Below are 21,703 nucleotides of genomic sequence, written 5' to 3'. Positions count from 1 at the left end.
ATAGATAACTTGATTTATTATTTATGTTTTTAAATTTGCCTGAAAGGTAGGCAATCTCTGTATTGTGTGTATGATTGTGTGTGATTTTATTATACTACCTGCTGCATAACAAATTGCCCCAACTGGGGGACAAATGAAATAACTTGACTTGACTTGACTTTGTAGTGTCTGTTTAAAAAAAAAGTTTTACAAAAATGTAAAGAATAAGAATTTAATTATCATTTTCTTATTTCAACCATGAAACATTACAAGATGAAAAATTAAAACAATGTATAACAATAGGTCAGAAAATAGAACTTATAAGACCATGAATATTACACAGTAGGGTCACAGTTTAAAGCTGGGTGGATTTCTTCATTATCCAATTGAAGTTAGCAAGAACACAGCAGCTTTCACATCACTAAAAAAACAAACAAAATCTCACTCACAGAGAACAGCCAATAGGAATGCTCTCTCTCTTTCTCTCTGAAATGAAAATGAAATGAGAGTGCCTAGAAGATATTTTGTGCCCTTGGTTTTGTAAACTTCTTGGTGGACAAGCTTTCTTTCATCTTTAAGAAATCTCTGAATTGTGAATTTCTTCTATTTATTGTTATTTATCTATTATTCTTTGGTTACATTTCTGTGAATAGAACTTGCCCACAAACAGACAGAACAGTAACAGGTATGCTTACAGTATATAGTCATTTAAGGGGCGCTATGATGTAGGCTAATCTCACAAAGAAGCACTTCATCATGAAGAGGTGGCATTCAGTAGAACAAGGTTTAGGAAAAGAATATAGAATTAGGAATTATTTTCTCTTCTTTTATAAACAGGGAATCTTGAGACTAAAATTAAAATAGTTTGAGCCGATAGTCAATAAGTATTATTAATATAAATGGAAGTTTTGATCCGGTATATCTATTTGTGGAACTGTATGATCAAGTATCACTGTAATTAAACTACAATTGTTAAAAAATGCCCGAGCAACTGTATGTACAGTAGGTATATGTTCTCTGATTGTCACATTGTGTTTCTGTCTGAACCACCTAGAACCCATCACCTTAGAGTGTTACATGTTCAGTGTTCTTGTTCTGTGTGTAGTGTGGTCTTCCTTCGAGTTGTTGCTTTTGTGCAGTGTGTGACTCCATCAAAGTAAGTTACTGTAGCTTTTATATTTATTTATGTAAAAACTGTATATACTTCATTTTTAGATTGCACTGCAAAAATCTCTTAATGTACATAGTTAAGATGCTAGCTGTTTAGTATGCTTATTAAGACCACATGGCCATCAAATAGAATATGTGTATTTGTGTGGCTTTTTATAAGTTTTTGGTCTATTTTAGTGCCAAAATCTTTAGTAGTAGGTCTTTACTAGCATAAGTTGTCAAAGCGTTTTATTTTACCAAAGAGGAGGATTGCAATGGATGGATGACTTAATTTGTGTTCATATAACGTTAGTGCCCTCTGCTGTGCTTTAGGATAAACTGCACTGTGATGTTGCTGAGTAGTACTGTAGTTCGTATCCTAATACATCTTTATTATTTCTTTAATTATAAATAAAGATTTTAAAGGACTACAATTATCTCCTTCATCCTTGACCTGATGCCCATGGTGGCTGTAAATGAACAACATTTTTTTTTTAATTAAGGGGTTTTCCCAAGGACTTTGGAACAATAATTGTCATAATTATTAATAGACTGAAACGGATTCAGCATACTCTGATGCCAAGGGGACACAAATCACTGTGATTACTACTTTGGTTTTCACTCATAGACATACACTTACATTTTGTCTTTGGTGTAACAAAACAAACACTAGTAGGATCTAAGCTGCATAATATTTCCTTCAGAAGACAACAACACACAAACAAGAAGCCACAGAGCTCAGGATGACATCACAAAGCCTCCTGGTTGGTTCACAAAACCAGCTTGGGGCGGGTATCCAGGAATCATCATCACAGGAGCAGGCTGCATTTGGAAATTGACTTGATTTTGCATGACGATGACGGTGGGAGTTTTTTTGCGATGTTTTAACTCACGATGCATCTGACACCAGGCGCACGTCCCACAGAAACAGGCAGCTGCAATGTCCTTACAGAGAGAACCCTGCAGAGAACAAAAGAAAAACATTTTTTAAATTCAACATTGATTCACTTTCATGTGTGTGAAATCCAGTCTCTATCAGCTTTACATGCCTCATACCTTGATACCATATCTGTTTCGCATGGCAGCCCTTAGAGACAGGACGGCTGGAGGCGGCAGACACAGAGGTATCCCACAACATGCAGTAATGGCGGGGGTGCACATGTCACATAATGGGAGACAACGGCTCTCTCCAAATCTTTCTGAAACTGTGATGGCAAGGCAAGGGCAGCACCAGAAACCATAGCAACCTGAAAAACACAGAGATACACCAACAGAGTTGTCTTGAAGACCTTTAATCCAAATATATATAACATTTTGTTAAGTTGTGATATTGATTCTTACAAGTCGCCACATCTTCAAAACAGTCAAAGAGACCACTGCTCCACTCTATCAAGGGTTGTTCTGCCATCGGATGTTGGACTATAGCCACACACAGTGAAGAATAACTCTGTTAATACAGAAATCAGAGCTCAGCAAAAAAGCTTATAAACTGGTCAAAAGATTACAGAAAATTCATATCTTATTATATGTCTTTTGCCACTAATTCAGTAGGCGCGCATGTCGGAAATTTCATTCTTGCACCAGTTCTTTGAATTCAAACCTTCCATCTTCTTGATTTCTACCAGTTACTGTTGGTACAGCCTGTTCAAATATTATTCTATTATTATTATGATTATTAATAATTATTCTAATTCTGTTTATGTGCAGTCAATTAACTGTGTTTCACTCAGGGGAAATTAATTTGCTTTTAGCTATGAGACCTTCACATAAGTCGATTGACTTATGTTTTGATTTAATTTGTCTTGACAAACACATTCCCACCTACAGTAGAGCCAATAGAAAAACCAATCTCTTCCCCGTTATTTTAGAGAACCTCTGAAAAGGTTGTGCACACCGATTGGCAAATAAAATGACACGATACAAGCAACCCCCGCGGGGCATTGGTTATACAAATTCAAACAGTTGCAAATTGTTAGTTACTATGCATTTTAAAATAATAGTGACTTTAGAATGAATGTTTTACAGCAATTCATTTACAACGTTTTTAAGCGTTCATTTAACCGTTAGGATAAAGGTGTTGCATGTTTTACCTGCTTGAGCTGGGCACCTGCTCGCTACTCAGAAGCTGTGAAAGAATGAAAGAAAAGATTTTGGGTTAAGAGTGGCATCTTGTGGGTTATGCTGAGCATTAAAAAATGCTGTAAAATCTGAATCTATCTATAAGATCTTTCCCTTCTTGTACAGTATTTGTTTGATTACAAAACAGATTATACTAATTGTTCTTCCACTGCTCAGTTAAAGAAGAGACATTGATAAAACAGAATTACCTTTATTATGTATATTTTTTTAATCAGAAGCTTTTCAGAGTTCTCGTACTTTGGCGTAGATGTGAACGTCAAAGAGCAAATGATGAGAGCAACACAAGTTATAGGTTCTCTCCAGTGATAGCATCAATAAAGACACAGCCCTTAAGTTGTCTTCATATTGTGTTAACACTAAGCTTGCTTTTACCACAGTTTATTTTATTTATCCTTTCTTCTGTACGTGCATTTTTATTTTAAATGTCAATTTATTTGACTTATTACTAATATATTTATGATAAAAACATCTATTAAATGTGTTAGGTATTTCTGACATTAGTGCCCCTTTAAACACAAAGCTGTTCTCCTGTCCCGCTGTAGTAGCAGCAGGACCTGTTGTTATAAATGATAGATACCAATGTTACTTACTGATATTGTATTGGGGCTCTTGGTGATTAGGAAAGTGATTCACTAATATAGGGTGTCTAGTCAGGACGCAGGGAATATCCTTTGAAGGGTTTAATATACACTAAAATATTTACAGATTCACAGGCACTATTCACACTATTTGTAGAAGTGTGTGTGTGGTTCAAAAGGAAAGGGGAACAAACATCAATGTTAACTTACATTAACTCAACAAGTGTAAAAAGTAAACATTGCTTGGCGTGGCTTACATTTTCCATTTTGAGGGGATGTTTTAAACATTAGTAGGGAAGACTTCTTGTCACACTTTTTTGCTTTCACTTCAATTTCTCGGTCTCAGTACATCACAGTCACTCATTTTCCATATTAAATATAAATAATAAATTATTGTGCACAAATGTGTAGACTTTATATTTGTATATTCACTGTAGTTATAAATAGTTAAGATGTGTATTTGTGACAGGTTGCCCCACCATAGGGTAAGGTAAGTTGTCACACTATTTGTGAGAATTTTCACTTCATATTTTTCAACAAATAAGAACATGTATAACAGAGGAAGGCTTTCCATATTCAGTTTGGGGGTTCTGTAATTGATGTTGAAGTCTTTGGCTTCTGGTGGTGTCATGCCATTCTTGGTCTTTCCTTCATAATTTTGAACCCTTTTCAAAGATTCCCCTTTTCCTTCCTTCCTATTTTTTTCTTTGTTGTTTGCATATTCCTACAAAAAATATTGACATGTTGTCGATGGGACAATTGCCCTGAAAGAGACAACTTTCCCCAGAGGGAATATGTGTTCTATTGCTAGCTATACCAGAGACAGTTTAGTATAAGAGGATCTTTATATATACCACAAGCTAGCTTTAGTACAGGACTTTGGTGTAGGCATCAAAATATACATTTTCTCTCCACTGTTCTGTGCATAATAATATAATTGAACATTACTTACCAAAGTTGTATTAAATAAATAATGGGGTTTAGTTTTTTTTTTGTTTTCTTTTTACTTTTATGGTTGATGAATCAGAAAATTTTTCTCATCTTAGATTGATATATAATGTTACTGCATATCAAGAGCAAATTACTTTAGAACAGTGAGTGGCATTCAGGTGTTAGATTTTTCAGATAGCGCCCTTTGGTGTTTGAGATATAACCAGTGTGATAACTTCCCATGTGACAAGATACCACGGTCTCTGTCGTCACAGAAACCACTCAGAGTGAATCTTGCGTTAGAAGTTATTGAGTACTATCGGTGTTTTTGTTACGGTGCTCTGCACGGCTCTTACACCCGCCTGTCTATTCTTGCCACTGCTCTCTGGAGCATGAGCGATTTTAGACCCTTTTTAGGGGGGTCAAGCTAAAAATTATAATGATGAAAAACCTTTTTTTAATCAATTTTGGTGCTTCAAATTAGAGTTGCAAACTTGTCTGTTAGTGACAGAGGACAAAAAAATGACAGGTTAAAAGGGCTTGAAACAGGTTTAATATCCTGTTTTTCTGTCGCCGATGCTATGCACCTGTAACCCAGTCAAGGAAAGGGTTAACAGCAACATAGTTTTGGCCAATCGGAGGGGGACGTGCCAGACTCCCGCTTTTGGCTGAGTCTCTATCGAATCTGTCAGAGGGAGAGCAGGAGTGTGGTTGTGAAGATTAACGTTGGTAGTCCCCAGAGAAGATGTTGGTTATTTCATGGTGCAGATTAGAACCCAATTTGAAACATAAGCAACTAAAATTGCTGAATGTTAGAACATTGTGTCAAATTGGTTGTTATTACTGTGACTTATAAAGTGTCAGGTTTAGTTCCATCATAGTGTTAAAAGTGTCAAAAATACGTTAGCTGATGTGGTTGTTCAGTAGCTAATTTAGAGATTATCGGCTAATGAAATTACTGATTTAGCATTGGGGTTTAACACTTTTGCATGCACTATATCCGTGTCACATTCTCATTGCAATATATCCTCATATTCTCATTTGGGGCTGAGCCCCCCTAAAGGTCTGATCCTAGGATCGCCCATGCTCTGGAGATCTGTGCGCCACTGTTGCCAAATGCAGCGGTGTCAGCGTCCCCAGGCCAGGGACCGCTAGTAGGCCTACTCGTTGCCTTTTTGTTGGATTGGTCAGAATAGCAAGTTAAGCCATTTAGAGGCAGAGTAATGCAGAGCATATCGGGACATGCCTTGGCTATAATTAGGAAACGCATATTTGCATCCCGGTCGTCCCGGTTACCTACCGCTGATGAGCACCTCGGGAGGGCCAGGTCGCCCCGGGGATTGAGTTAAACATGGAGCTCACTCAGCTCTGTTTGCACTGTTGCCATTAGCATTTCCTCCACCTTCTCTCCCTCTTTGTGATCCACTGATCAGCTCCATTTGCACAGATAGGGTATTTCGATTAACGATATGGTTCGACCCCCAGAGTCTCTAGTTCATGGCAACGGTCAATAGCCTACTCACCACCAGTAGAATGCCGTGATTGACTAATCATAATCGACTATATTAAACAAGCCGTGCTAGAGAACGTTAAAGTTCAGCAATGTTGATCAGGTGTGGATGCTCACATCGTCTTAGTTCTATCGTTCTCGGTGGACGGCCGACCCTTTAAACTATAATGAGAATGTCAATCTACAGGCTACACATAATCCAGGGATATAGATCCTGCCATACAATTGCTAATAAATTGCTCCATAAATAGTTGGTAAACATAGTCAGTAAATATTATCTCTACAACAATATAAATATAACACTTACTTTTGGTTACAGGAACACACGAACACGAACACCAACTAAAACTTCACTTAACGTTAGCAGCTAAAATTTAACAGCCGTCCAAGCCTGGACGAATTGACATCTAAGGTAAGGGTGTGTGTGGCGTGGCCGCAACGCATATATATTAAACAGACATGCTATTGTGATTTTTTATTTCGGGTGGGCGCTGTGCTGAGTTTTGCATGCCTGCGGCGAATTTACATCCACAACAGCAACAATTCATCCATGCCGAAAATTTGCATCCGCCTCCACGGGCGGCAAGGACACAGCAACTAAAACATTGACTCTTAATGTTCAAAAATTAGACTTAGGATCATTTATCACCACTGATCAACCTGACAAACAAGAATAGCCTACAGTAGGCTATATCTAAAATAGCCTAGGCTACTCTGCCTAAAAAAACATTAATAAATGGAACTAATTTTGATTGGTAGCCTATAGGCTATATTTGGAACTGTATCAAGTATCACTGTATAGACTACAATTGTTGAAAACGCCCGAGCAACTGCAGCAGGTAGGCCCAGTGGGTACGAGCGAACACCGGGCTTATGCAGGATTATCAAGGCGGCCCCCTACTACAGCATGTGATGAAGGTGCAATGTCCACGAGTAGGCTACCTTGAATAGGACAGGATAGGATAATGAGATGACTGACAAAATCAGGAGTAGCCTACAAGCACCACAACAAAAAAACACTGGTGAGTGCACACCATAACACATGAAAAAACACAAGGGCAGTCCCTCAAGGACAATGTTGATATAATATGAATGAATCAAATATGAACATATCGATCACTGTTAGTGGCTTTTAGATCTTAATGTAATTACATTGTTAGTTAATTTCCTGTCCTGGCCTGGGACACACATTCATTCGGTTTGATCAAGTACTTATTGGACTTTAACTTATCATTGCACTTACAATAACGAGCATAGCTGTCCCTCCTTACGTCTCATGTTTTCCTGCATCCACCGTGTGTGATTGTGTGTTTGTTTGTGTGTGCGTGCGGTCAGTCTCGGGGAAGGGAGGCACGCGGCCCCCACTGCAGAGAGTCAACAAGATTGAAACAGCAGCAACTTTCAGCGACTTTATAGTGAAAAATCGTTACAGCGTACATCAATGTGAAAATGCACAGGTTGGCGGGCCCCTGACTGGTCCGGCCCGTCAGCAACCGCGTACCCTGCTTACCGATAGTTACGCTTCTGGGTAGGCCTATATGATCTCTGATTGTCACATTGTGTTTCTGTCTGAACCATCTAAGCCATCACCTTTGAGGGATGTTCAGTGTTCTTGTTCTGTGTGTAGTGTGATGTGATGTTCCTTCGAGTTGCTGCTTTTGTGCAGTGTGTGACTCCATCAAAGTAAGTTACTGTAGCTGTTATATTTATTTATGTAGAAACTGTATATACTTCATTTTTAGATTGCACTGTAAAAATCTACATAGCTAAGTTAAGTACATAGTTAAGATGCTAGCTGTTTATGCTTATTACCACATCCATCACTTAGAATAAGTGTATGTATGTAGCCTATTTGTGAGGCTTTTTATATATTTTGTGTCTATTTTAGTGCCGAAATCTTTAGTAGTAGTTCTTTACTAGCATAAGTTGTCAAAGCGTTTTATTTTACCAAAGAGGAGGATTGCAATGGATGGACAACTTAATTTGTGTTCATATAACGTTAGTGCCCTCTGCTGGGCTTTAGGATAAACTGCACTGTGATGTTGCTGAGTAGTACTGTAGTTCCTATCCTAATACATCTTTATTATTTCTTTAATTATAAATAAAGATTTTAAAGGACTACAATTATCTCCTTCATCCTTGACAATCCTTAAAATTAAGGGATTTGGAACAATAAATGTAATTTATATTAATAGACTGAAACTGATTCAGCATACTCTGATGCCAAGGGGACACAAATCACTGTGATTACTACTTTGGTTTTCACTCATAGACATACACTTACATTTTGTCTTTGGTGTAACAAAACAAACACTAGCAGGATCTAAGCTGCATAATATTTCCTTCAGAAGACAACAACAAAAAAGAAGCCACAGAGCTCAGGATGACATCTCAAAGACTCCTGGTTGGTTCACAAAACCAGCTTGGGGCCGGGTATCCGGGAATCATCATCACAGGAGCAGGCTGGACATTGACTTGATTTTGCATGACGATGACGGTGGGAGTTTTTTGCGATGTTTTAACTCACGATGCATCTGACACCGAGCGTCCCACGAGAAACAGGCAGCTGCAATGTCCTTACAGAGAGAACCCTGCAGAGAACCAAGATTTTTATTTTTTTAAATTCATCATTGATTCACTTTCATAAACGTGTGAAATCCAGTCTCTATCAGCTTTACATGCATCATACCTTGATACCATATCTGTTTCGCATGGCAGCCCTTAGAGACAGGACGGCAGGAGGCACGCACGAGGTAACCCACTATATGCAGAAATGGCAGGGCATATATCACATAATGGGGAACAACGGCCTCTCCCAATCTTTCTGAAACTGTGAGGGCAAGGCAAGGGCAGCACCAGAAACCATAGCAACCTGAAAAACACGGAGATACACCAACAGAGTTGTCTTACTAAAGAAGACCTTTAATCCAAATATATATATTTATATATATATATATATATATATATATATATATATATATATATACCATTTTGATAAGTTGTGATATTGATTCTTACAAGTCGCCACATCTTCAAAACAGTCAAAGAGACCACTGCTCCACTCTATCAAGGGTTGTTCTGCCATCGGATGTTGGACTATAGCCACACACAGTGAAGAATAACTCTGTTAATACAGAAATCAGAGCGCAGCAAAAAAGCTTATAAACTGGTCAAAAGATTACAGAAAGTTCATATCTTATTGTATGTCTTTTGCCACTAATTCAGTAGGCGCGCAAGTCTGGAAATGTCCTTCTTGCACCAGTTTGATCTCCTTCAGATGATCTGACTAGACTTTGGAGCACCTTGTTGCAAAACTTGTTCATGAGAAAATGAGAAGCGTCTTTGAATTCAAATCTTCCATCTTCTTGATTTCTACCAGTTAGCGTTGGTACAGCCTGTTCAAATATTATTCTATTATTATTATGATTATTAATAATTATTCTAATTATGTTTATGTGCAGTCAATTAACTGTGTTTCACTCAGGGGAAATTAATTTGCTTTTAGCTATGAGACCTTCACATAAGTCGATTGACTTATGTTTTGATTTAATTTGTCTTGACAAACACATTCCCACCTACAGTAGAGCCAATAGAAAAACCAATCTCTTCCCCGTTATTTTAGAGAACCTCTGAAAAAGGTTGTGCACACCGATTTGGCAAAATAAAATGCAACAAAACCCTGGGGCATTGGTTATACAATTCAAACAGTTGCAAATTGATAGTTACTATGCATTTTTAAAATAATAGTGACTTTAGAATGAATGTTTTTACAGCATTTCATTAAACGTTCATTTAACCGTTAGGATAAAGGTGTTGCATGTTTTACCTGCTTGAGCTGGGCACCTGCTCGCTACTCAGAAGCTGTGAAAGAATGAAAGAAAAGATTTGGGATTAAGAGTGGCATCTTGTGGGTTATGCTGAGCATTAAAAAAATGCTGTAAAATCTGAATCTATCTATAAGATCTTTCCCTTCTTGTACAGTATTTGTTTGATTACAAAACAGATTATACTAATTGTTCTTCCACTGCTCAGTTAAAGAAGAGACATTGATAAAACAGAATTACCTTTATTATGTATATTTTTTTAATCAGAAGCTTTTCAGAGTTCTCGTACTTTGGCGTAGATGTGAACGTCAAAGAGCAAATGATGAGAGCAACACAAGTTATAGGTTCTCTCCAGTGATAGCATCAATAAAGACACAGCCCTTAAGTTGTCTTCATATTGTGTTAACACTAAGCTTGCTTTTACCACAGTTTATTTTATTTATCCTTTCTTCTGTACGTGCATTTTTATTTTAAATGTCAATTTATTTGACTTATTACTAATATATTTATGATAAAAACATCTATTAAATGTGTTAGGTATTTCTGACATTAGTGCCCCTTTAAACACAAAGCTGTTCTCCTGTCCCGCTGTAGTAGCAGCAGGACCTGTTGTTATAAATGATAGATACCAATGTTACTTACTGATATTGTATTGGGGCTCTTGGTGATTAGGAAAGTGATTCACTAATATAGGGTGTCTAGTCAGGACGCAGGGAATATCCTTTGAAGGGTTTAATATACACTAAAATATTTACAGATTCACAGGCACTATTCACACTATTTGTAGAAGTGTGTGTGTGGTTCAAAAGGAAAGGGGAACAAACATCAATGTTAACTTACATTAACTCAACAAGTGTAAAAAGTAAACATTGCTTGGCGTGGCTTACATTTTCCATTTTGAGGGGATGTTTTAAACATTAGTAGGGAAGACTTCTTGTCACACTTTTTTGCTTTCACTTCAATTTCTCGGTCTCAGTACATCACAGTCACTCATTTTCCATATTAAATATAAATAATAAATTATTGTGCACAAATGTGTAGACTTTATATTTGTATATTCACTGTAGTTATAAATAGTTAAGATGTGTATTTGTGACAGGTTGCCCCACCATAGGGTAAGGTAAGTTGTCACACTATTTGTGAGAATTTTCACTTCATATTTTTCAACAAATAAGAACATGTATAACAGAGGAAGGCTTTCCATATTCAGTTTGGGGGTTCTGTAATTGATGTTGAAGTCTTTGGCTTCTGGTGGTGTCATGCCATTCTTGGTCTTTCCTTCATAATTTTGAACCCTTTTCAAAGATTCCCCTTTTTCCTTCCTTCCTATTTTTTTCTTTGTTGTTTGCATATTCCTACAAAAAAATATTGACATGTTGTCGATGGGACAATTGCCCTGAAAGAGACAACTTTCCCCAGAGGGAATATGTGTTCTATTGCTAGCTATACCAGAGACAGTTTAGTATAGAGGATCTTTATATATACCACAAGCTAGCTTTAGTACAGGACTTTGGTGTAGGCATCAAAATATACATTTTCTCTCCACTGTTCTGTGCATAATAATATAATTGAACATTACTTACCAAAGTTGTATTAAATAAATAATGGGGTTTAGTTTTTTTTTTGTTTTCTTTTTACTTTTATGGTTGATGAATCAGAAAATTTTTCTCATCTTAGATTGATATATAATGTTACTGCATATCAAGAGCAAATTACTTTAGAACAGTGAGTGGCATTCAGGTGTTAGATTTTTCAGATAGCGCCCTTTGGTGTTTGAGATATAACCAGTGTGATAACTTCCCATGTGACAAGATACCACGGTCTCTGTCGTCACAGAAACCACTCAGAGTGAATCTTGCGTTAGAAGTTATTGAGTACTATCGGTGTTTTTGTTACGGTGCTCTGCACGGCTCTTACACCCGCCTGTCTATTCTTGCCACTGCTCTCTGGAGCATGAGCGATTTTAGACCCTTTTTAGGGGGGTCAAGCTAAAAATTATAATGATGAAAAACCTTTTTTTAATCAATTTTGGTGCTTCAAATTAGAGTTGCAAACTTGTCTGTTAGTGACAGAGGACAAAAAATGACAGGTTAAAAGGGCTTGAAACAGGTTTAATATCCTGTTTTTCTGTCGCCGATGCTATGCACCTGTAACCCAGTCAAGGAAAGGGTTAACAGCAACATAGTTTTGGCCAATCGGAGGGGGACGTGCCAGACTCCCGCTTTTGGCTGAGTCTCTATCGAATCTGTCAGAGGGAGAGCAGGAGTGTGGTTGTGAAGATTAACGTTGGTAGTCCCCAGAGAAGATGTTGGTTATTTCATGGTGCAGATTAGAACCCAATTTGAAACATAAGCAACTAAAATTGCTGAATGTTAGAACATTGTGTCAAATTGGTTGTTATTACTGTGACTTATAAAGTGTCAGGTTTAGTTCCATCATAGTGTTAAAAGTGTCAAAAATACGTTAGCTGATGTGGTTGTTCAGTAGCTAACTTAGAGATTATCGGCTAATGAAATTACTGATTTAGCATTGGGGTTTAACACTTTTGCATGCACTATATCCGTGTAACATTTTTTACAATATATCCTCATATTCTCATTTGGGGCTGAGCCCCCCTAAAGGTCTGATCCTAGGATCGCCCATGCTCTGGAGATCTGTGCGCCACTGTTGCCAAATGCAGCGGTGTCAGCGTCCCCAGGCCAGGGACCGCTAGTAGGCCTACTCGTTGCCTTTTTGTTGGATTGGTCAGAATAGCAAGTTAAGCCATTTAGAGGCAGAGTAATGCAGAGCATATCGGGACATGCCTTGGCTATAATTAGGAAACGCATATTTGCATCCCGGTCGTCCCGGTTACCTACCGCTGATGAGCACCTCGGGAGGGCCAGGTCGCCCCGGGGATTGAGTTAAACATGGAGCTCACTCAGCTCTGTTTGCACTGTTGCCATTAGCATTTCCTCCACCTTCTCTCCCTCTTTGTGATCCACTGATCAGCTCCATTTGCACAGATAGGGTATTTCGATTAACGATATGGTTCGACCCCCAGAGTCTCTCAGTCCATGGCAACGGTCAATAGCCTACTCACCACCAGTAGAATGCCGTGATTGACTAATCATAATCGACTATATTAAACAAGCCGTGCTAGAGAACGTTAAAGTTCAGCAATGTTGATCAGGTGTGGATGCTCACATCGTCTTAGTTCTATCGTTCTCGGTGGACGGCCGACCCTTTAAACTATAATGAGAATGTCAATCTACAGGCTACACATAATCCAGGGATATAGATCCTGCCATACAATTGCTAATAAATTGCTCCATAAATAGTTGGTAAACATAGTCAGTAAATATTATCTCTACAACAATATAAATATAACACTTACTTTTGGTTACAGGAACACACGAACACGAACACCAACTAAAACTTCACTTAACGTTAGCAGCTAAAACTTAACAGCCGTCCAAGCCTGGGCGAATTGACATCTAAGGTAAGGGTGTGTGTGTGGCCTAGCAACGCATATATATTAAACAGACATGCTATTGTGATTTTTTATTTCGGGTGGGGCTGTGCTGAGTTTTGCATGCCTGCGGCCGATTTACATCCACAACAGCAACAATTCATCCATGCCGAAAATTGCATCCGCCTCCACGGGCGGCAAGGACACAGCAACTAAAACATTGACTCTTAATGTTCAAAAATTAGACTTAGGATCATTTATCACCACTGATCAACCTGACAAACAAGAATAGCCTACAGTAGGCTATATCTATAAAAATAGCCTAGGCTACTCTGCCTAAAAAAAACATTAATAAATGGAACTAATTTTGATTGGTAGCCTATAGGCTATATTTGGAACTGTATCAAGTATCACTGTATAGACTACAATTGTTGAAAACGCCCGAGCAACTGCAGCAGGTAGGCCCAGTGGCGTAACGAGCCAACACCGGGCTTATGCAGGATTATCAAGGCGGCCCCCCTACTACAGCATGTGATGAAGGTGCAATGTCCACGAGTAGGCTACCTTGAATAGGACAGGATAGGATAATGAGATGACTGACAAAATCAGGAGTAGCCTACAAGCACCACAACAAAAAAAAACACTGGTGAGTGCACACCATAACACATGAAAAAACACACAAGGGCAGTCCCTCAAGGACAATGTTGATATAATATGAATGAATCAAATATGAACATATCGATCACTGTTAGTGGCTTTTAGATCTTAATGTAATTACATTGTTAGTTAATTTCCTGTCCTGGCCTGGGACACACATTCATACGGTTTGATCAAGTACTTATTGGACTTTAACTTATCATTGCACTTACAATAACGAGCATAGCTGTCCTCCTGTACGTCTCATCTGCGTTTTTTCCTGCATCCACCGTGTGTGATTGTGTGTTTGTGTGTGTGTGCGTGCGTCAGTCTCGGGGGGAAGGGAGCAGCAGCCCCGCCCACTGCAGAGAGTCAACAAGATTGAAACAGCAGCAACTTTCAGCGACTTTATAGTGAAAAATCGTTACAGCGTACATCAATGTGAAAATGCACAGGTTGGCGGGCCCCTGACTGGTCCGGCCCGTCAGCAACCGCGTACCCTGCTTACCGATAGTTACGCTTCTGGGTAGGCCTATATGATCTCTGATTGTCACATTGTGTTTCTGTCTGAACCATCTAAGCCATCACCTTTGAGGGATGTTCAGTGTTCTTGTTCTGTGTGTAGTGTGATGTGATGTTCCTTCGAGTTGCTGCTTTTGTGCAGTGTGTGACTCCATCAAAGTAAGTTACTGTAGCTGTTATATTTATTTATGTAGAAACTGTATATACTTCATTTTTAGATTGCACTGTAAAAATCTACATAGCTAAGTTAAGTACATAGTTAAGATGCTAGCTGTTTATGCTTATTACCACATCCATCACTTAGAATAAGTGTATGTATGTAGCCTATTTGTGAGGCTTTTTATATATTTTGTGTCTATTTTAGTGCCGAAATCTTTAGTAGTAGTTCTTTACTAGCATAAGTTGTCAAAGCGTTTTATTTTACCAAAGAGGAGGATTGCAATGGATGGACAACTTAATTTGTGTTCATATAACGTTAGTGCCCTCTGCTGGGCTTTAGGATAAACTGCACTGTGATGTTGCTGAGTAGTACTGTAGTTCCTATCCTAATACATCTTTATTATTTCTTTAATTATAAATAAAGATTTTAAAGGACTACAATTATCTCCTTCATCCTTGACAATCCTTAAAATTAAGGGATTTGGAACAATAAATGTAATTTATATTAATAGACTGAAACTGATTCAGCATACTCTGATGCCAAGGGGACACAAATCACTGTGATTACTACTTTGGTTTTCACTCATAGACATACACTTACATTTTGTCTTTGGTGTAACAAAACAAACACTAGCAGGATCTAAGCTGCATAATATTTCCTTCAGAAGACAACAACACAAAAAAAGAAGCCACAGAGCTCAGGATGACATCTCAAAGACTCCTGGTTGGTTCACAAAACCAGCTTGGGGCGGGTATCCGGGAATCATCATCACAGGAGCAGGCTGGACATTGACTTGATTTTGCATGACGATGACGGTGGGAGTTTTTTTGCGATGTTTTAACTCACGATGCATCTGACACCAGGCGCACGTCCCACAGAAACAGGCAGCTGCAATGTCCTTACAGAGAGAACCCTGCAGAGAACCAAGATTTTTATTTTTTTTTAAATTCATCATTGATTCACTTTCATAAACGTGTGTGAAATCCAGTCTCTATCAGCTTTACATGCATCATACCTTGATACCATATCTGTTTCGCATGGCAGCCCTTAGAGACAGGACGGCAGGAGGCACGCACAGAGGTAACCCACTATATGCAGAAATGGCAGGGCATATATCACATAATGGGAGACAACGGCTCTCTCCCAATCTTTCTGAAACTGTGAGGGCAAGGCAAGGGCAGCACCAGAAACCATAGCAACCTGAAAAACACGGAGATACACCAACAGAGTTGTCTTACTAAAGAAGACCTTTAATCCAAATATATATATTTATATATATATATATATATATATATATATATATATAAAAATAAAATATATATATATATATATATATATATATATATACCATTTTGATAAGTTGTGATATTGATTCTTACAAGTCGCCACATCTTCAAAACAGTCAAAGAGACCACTGCTCCACTCTATCAAGGGTTGTTCTGCCATCGGATGTTGGACTATAGCCACACACAGTGAAGAATAACTCTGTTAATACAGAAATCAGAGCGCAGCAAAAAAGCTTATAAACTGGTCAAAAGATTACAGAAAGTTCATATCTTATTGTATGTCTTTTGCCACTAATTCAGTAGGCGCGCAAGTCTGGAAATGTCCTTCTTGCACCAGTTTGATCTCCTTCAGATGATCTGACTAGACTTTGGAGCACCTTGTTGCAAAACTTGTTCATGAGAAAATGAGAAGCGTCTTTGAATTCAAATCTTCCATCTTCTTGATTTCTACCAGTTAGCGTTGGTACAGCCTGTTCAAATATTATTCTAATAGAGTGCTACTTTTCTGTGTATGTGCAGTCAATTAACTGTGAAAAATTAATTTGCTATTAGCTATGAGACCTTCACATAAGTCAATCACGTTTTGATTTAAGATGTGTTGACAAACACATTCCCACCTACAGTAGAGCCAATGGAAACACCAATCTCTTTCCCATTATTTTAGAGAACTTCTGAAAAAGGTTGTGCACACCGATTTGGCAAAATAAAATGCAAAAAAAGCCTGGGGCATTGGTTATACAATTCAAACAGTCACAAACAGATAGTTACTATGCATTTTAAAATAATAGTGACTTTAGAATGAATGTAATACGCATTTAAGACCATGAACGGCACCAATAGCTTCTAAGTCATAGGAATTATTATACAGGGCTTGACATGATAAACAAAATAATGCTACAAATTGCAGATAAAAACCAAATTACTTAGATCATATTCTACAGAACATTACAGTGTCTATAGAACAATAAAACACATCTCTTTTTTAAGAAGCTATCATTTTCATATAAATCCCTATAGTATGTTTCTACACCAACGTTATAGTTCAGCAATGTGGATCAAGTGTGGATGCTCACATCATCTTAGTTCTATCGTACTCTGTGTGGACGGCCGGCCCTTTAAACTATAATGAGAATGTCAATCTACAGGCTACACATAATCCAGGGATATAGACCCTGCCACTCAATACACAATTGCTAATAAATAGTTTCCTAAATAGTTGGTAAACATAGTTATTATATTATATAAATATAACACTTACTTGTAGTTACAGACACACAAGAACACCAACTGAAACTTCACTTAATGTTAGAGGCTAAAACTTAACAGCCGTTCTCCACAAGCATGGGCGAATTGACATCTAAGGGTGTGTGTGGCCTAGCGACTTAAATAGACATGCTATTTTAATTTCCTATTGTGGGTGGGGCTGTGCCGAGTTTTGCATGTCTGCGGCCAATTTACATCCACAACAGCAACAATAGGCAGTAGCCTGTTGTTGCAGTAGCCTATTGTTGCTTTCATCCATGCCGAAAATTGCATCCGCCTCCACGGGCAATAAAGACATACAGCCTAAACTGAGTCAAATAAAACATTGACTCTTAATGTTAAAAAATGTGACTTCAGATCATTCATCACCACTGATCAACCTGACAAACAAGAACAGCCCATATTGTATAAAAATAGCTTACTCTCACTTTTTTCTTCAGCACCTAAAACAACCTTTTCTTTTTTTGCTACACGTCTGAAACTTTTAGGCAAAGCACCCACATTTGTCTACTACAAATGGCAACAATTTCAATTTCTTCAACTATATCAGAGACTTTGTGAGATGATGACAAATACAAGGTGGTCCTGTTACAACCTACCCCCCTACTGGGGTAGGTTGTAACACATACAGGGGTAAGTTGTAACAGGTAGACAAAAGAACAAAAAATAAGGGTACTCAAGTGATATGCCACAACAACAGTTTTATTTTAAATGAATGGCTGCAACAATAAAATATGTATGAATATGGTTAGTGTACGTATGTGTATGCACATGTGTGCGTTTGTGTGTGCATGTCTGTACGTGCACATTCATATGGGTGTTTGTGTGTGTGTATGTGAGTGAAAGCAAATTAACATAAACACATTTACCCCCATTCCACAGAAGGAACAAATTAAATGCATTCTTTATCAGTCACAATGGTGACAAGAAAAATGCATTGTTAATGAGAGTCAAAATGGTGACAAATGAAATTGGTCAGGCATGGAGTGCATGCCTGGTGGACCCAAAAGCTACATAAAACACACTTTCAATTCAATTTTATTTTTCAATTCAATTTTATTTATAGTATCAAATCATAACAGAGTTATCTCGAGACACTTTACAGATAGAGTAGGTCTAGACCACACTCTATAAATTCTAAAACCCCAACAATTACAGTAATTCCCTCAAGAGCAAGCATTAGCAGTGGCTATTGCGACAGTGGCAAGGAAAAACTCCCTTTTAGGAAGAAACCTCGGCAGACCCAGACTCTTGGCAGGCGGTGTCTGACGGGCCGGTTGGGGGTGTGATGAACAGTGGCACATAATAGTCACATTAAAGATAATGGAACAGTGACTTCGAAGGTCATCGTGGAAGTTCATGTCATGTCAGATGCGGCGGATGCAGCAGGACGCAGCAGGATGCAGCAGGATGCAGCAGGATGCAGCCGGGAATTGCAGAGAATCGCAGAGCATAAGGACTCCGGGGAGTAAACTCCCCAGAGCTAGGTTAGTAACAAGCATTTCTGGGACAGGATGCATACAAAAGGAAACAAGTAGAGATGAGAGAGCAGCTCAGTGTGTCACAGGAAGGAAGGAACTTCCCCGGCAGTCTAGAATTATAATAGCATAACTAAGAGAGGCAGGCTAAAGAGAGGTGCCTGGTCGGGATAGAACTCTCCCCAACTTGACCCACACTTGATGGTTGTAACACTTTCATAACACGTGTTACAACCTACCCCGCCACTGTCACTCATTATTTAGCTAGCTGTATTAGCATGGTGCTTTGAAATTAGTGTCCTTCACGCCTGACCTGGTTAGAAGACAGCTGACTAGACTCCACTCCGGCAAAGCTGCTGGCCCGGACGGTGTATTTCCTAGGGTGCTTAAAGCCTGTGCCCTCCAGCTGTGTGGAGTACTAAGTCTAGTCTTCAGCCTGAGCCTGCACCTACAAAGGGTCCCCGTGCTGTGGAAGACGTCCTGCCTCGTTCTATTTCGTATAGGCTTCGCCCTCTAAGCCACGCTATGGGTTTATCCCTTCGCGCATGCGCAGTCGTGAAGATTTTCTTTCCCGCCCTTGCGTGCCGCACGGGCTTCAACTACGTCCGCAAATACTGTATAAAAACAGGGCGGACCCGTTGCTCTGCTCCCACTTTTTCTTCAAGCAAGAGCAGTTATGAAGAAGGTAATGAAGACTACCAGCTCCAGCGGCGTCCGCCTCTGCCCCACCTGCCGGAACCGGCTACATCTTCTCGCCGGACCTCCACCCCCGCTGCGAGACCTGCCTGCGGCCCCCACGCCCGGCAAGGCTCTCACCTCCGACGCCTCCCGCCCGTTCTGCGCCCGCCTGCCTTCTAAAGAGCTTCACACGGGCGGGACGCTTTCCTGGCCTTTGAGATCGACGGAGAGGGGGACGGCAGCTGGCCGGACCCGGCGCGACACCGTCAACGCCCTGCGAACCGCTGGAAGAGGCTCTTCGGCACGGACACGAGTCTGATGACTCGTCTCCCCGAACGACGACTCTCTCACCGGGTTTCCTTCCTCCCCACTGGGAGGACTGGATCTGGAGACTGGGATCGACGCCTTTCGCTCACGGCTCTCCCAGTCCCCAGAACGGCCAGGGGCACCGCCTCAGCGGTCTTCCCCTCTCGCCGCAGGTGGCTCCACCCTCCACCACCAAGGCTCTTTTATGGACCTGCCGGGGATCACAAAAGGCGGCCGGACGAGAGGGGCACAGCTTCCAGCGGAGCCTCCAGCCCCTCGCGGCCTCCTGACGGTGACATCTATTCTCAGGAGCCGCCCGTCCAAACGGGCCCCACTCTGGCGCGCTTCAACGGAGCTTCGGCCCGTTGCGTGAGGAGGCTCTCTCTCAGCCAGGGGAAACTGAGGCGCGCAGTCTGCGCTATGCCCCATTCAGACGGGTTCATGGCGACACAGAGGCAGGTTTTCGCCCGGTCCCCCTCTGGAGCAAAGCCTGGCGTCGATCCTGCTTCCGAAGGCTATCTTCTCCGGCCACCGGAAGCCGACCCCCGTCCCCCAGGACCAGGTTTGTGCCCAAGTCACTGACCGGTCTCACCAGTGTGGCCCAGGGCTTAGCGGCGCCAAAACAACATAGCCTTGCTAGCCTCCGCCCGTCCGCCCATGGCCACCAACCCGGGGCTTCCCCGAGCTAGCTACGGAGATCGGCAAGGCTATGACCGCCATCCTCACCCTCACCACGGCGACCACTGTGGCGTTGTCGGGGATCCAGGCGTGGCAGACTGTGGCCCAGCGAAATATCTGGCCCCACATGTCCCAGCTACCCACGGAGGTCAGGCGCTAGCGTATACGGTCCCATAGCTCCCGATGGACTATTTGGACCTCGTTTTTACAGACAGCCACTTCCCACCTCCACCAGGCAGCCGAAGAAGCAGAGCGGCTACGGCAGCTGGGGTCCCTGGAAGGCGGCGCCCAACAACAGCGCCACCGCGCCACCAACCACCATAAGAGGAAACGCCCACAGCCTCTGCTGCGGCTCGCCCTCCCAGGCTTCGACCTCCGCCCCTCGCACGCGCCCCACTGCAGCGACGGCCGCCCCAACCAGCAGGCTTCACGGGGTCGAAGGACCATGAAAGCGGCTCCCACCTGGTCTAACCCGCCCCGAGCCACCCACCAAGCAGCGGCGACGGTGGCAATGACGGGCGGGGAACGTCTGTCCCTCCACGGTTGAAAACCGGAAACACAACGGCCCTTTTAAGGGCCACTCAAGATCTTTCTAAAGAGCAGTTTCCCCTCAACCTAGCAGCCCTTGTTCCCAATGAACATTACGCTGATAATATGACAGATGTTCCCCACACAAGCACAAACACACACCAGGTCACCGCTGTCGCCCGGCACCGGGCTGGCTCTGTCACTATGCAGACAGCGGGAGCAAACGCCATGCTGCTACACTTAGCGCCGCTCAGTTCTCTTCTTCCCCTGGCTATGCCAGCGGGATGAGGACAACGATGACCCGCCACCCTTCGACAGGACTCCTGCGCCGGGGCTAGCGACACGTTCTACCCCGTCGCCCAGCGGCGGGACCGGGCTCTGCGCTTCCTGCTAGCTATGTCTGTAAACAACACCAGACATCACCCCCGCCTCTCAGAGCACAACGCGGCATGGATCAGACTGACACACATGGACTCGTGGATGTTAAAACTGATATCACGGGGCTACACACTCCAGTTTCCCCCGCTTCGGCGTATGGTTGAGACAACTGTGTCGTCCCAGGCGGAATCAGACGCCATGACGTCAGAATTACGGGAACTGCTCGCAAA

The 21,703-nt window shown here is 41.1% G+C and overlaps 2 protein-coding genes across 3 annotated transcripts; both read right to left on the bottom strand.

The window, feature by feature from the left end:
• Window positions 1-197: 197 nt before the first annotated feature.
• LOC120565057 (cornifelin homolog A-like) lies at window positions 198-6,679 on the bottom strand. Of its 2 annotated transcripts, none has more exons than XM_039810377.1 (5): window positions 6,593-6,679; window positions 3,219-3,253; window positions 2,470-2,575; window positions 2,185-2,375; window positions 198-2,088 (listed from the first exon to the last, which is right to left on the bottom strand). In XM_039810377.1, exons 3-5 carry the CDS (start codon window positions 2,534-2,536, stop codon window positions 1,867-1,869), a joined length of 480 nt encoding a protein of 159 aa, XP_039666311.1. In that variant the 5' UTR covers window positions 2,537-2,575; window positions 3,219-3,253; window positions 6,593-6,679; the 3' UTR covers window positions 198-1,866. The 2 variants fall into 2 exon arrangements, with proteins under 2 accessions (XP_039666311.1, XP_039666312.1); XM_039810378.1 differs by having other exon boundaries at window positions 2,470-2,547.
• A 7,919-nt stretch (window positions 6,680-14,598) lies between these two features.
• Window positions 14,599-17,520, bottom strand: LOC120565891 (cornifelin homolog A-like). The gene is made up of 4 exons (XM_039811998.1): window positions 17,423-17,520; window positions 16,258-16,335; window positions 15,894-16,078; window positions 14,599-15,791 (listed from the first exon to the last, which is right to left on the bottom strand). The coding sequence occupies exons 2-4, from the start codon at window positions 16,322-16,324 to the stop codon at window positions 15,576-15,578; spliced, it is 468 nt and encodes a 155-aa protein (XP_039667932.1). The 5' UTR covers window positions 16,325-16,335; window positions 17,423-17,520; the 3' UTR covers window positions 14,599-15,575.
• Window positions 17,521-21,703: the final 4,183 nt, after the last annotated feature.

The sequence above is a fragment of the Perca fluviatilis genome, chromosome 9 (assembly GCF_010015445.1).
Source record: "Perca fluviatilis chromosome 9, GENO_Pfluv_1.0, whole genome shotgun sequence".
Taxonomy (NCBI): domain Eukaryota; kingdom Metazoa; phylum Chordata; class Actinopteri; order Perciformes; family Percidae; genus Perca; species Perca fluviatilis.
Note: the sequence above shows the minus strand (reverse complement) of the source record. Positions and strands in the feature narration are given on the sequence as shown.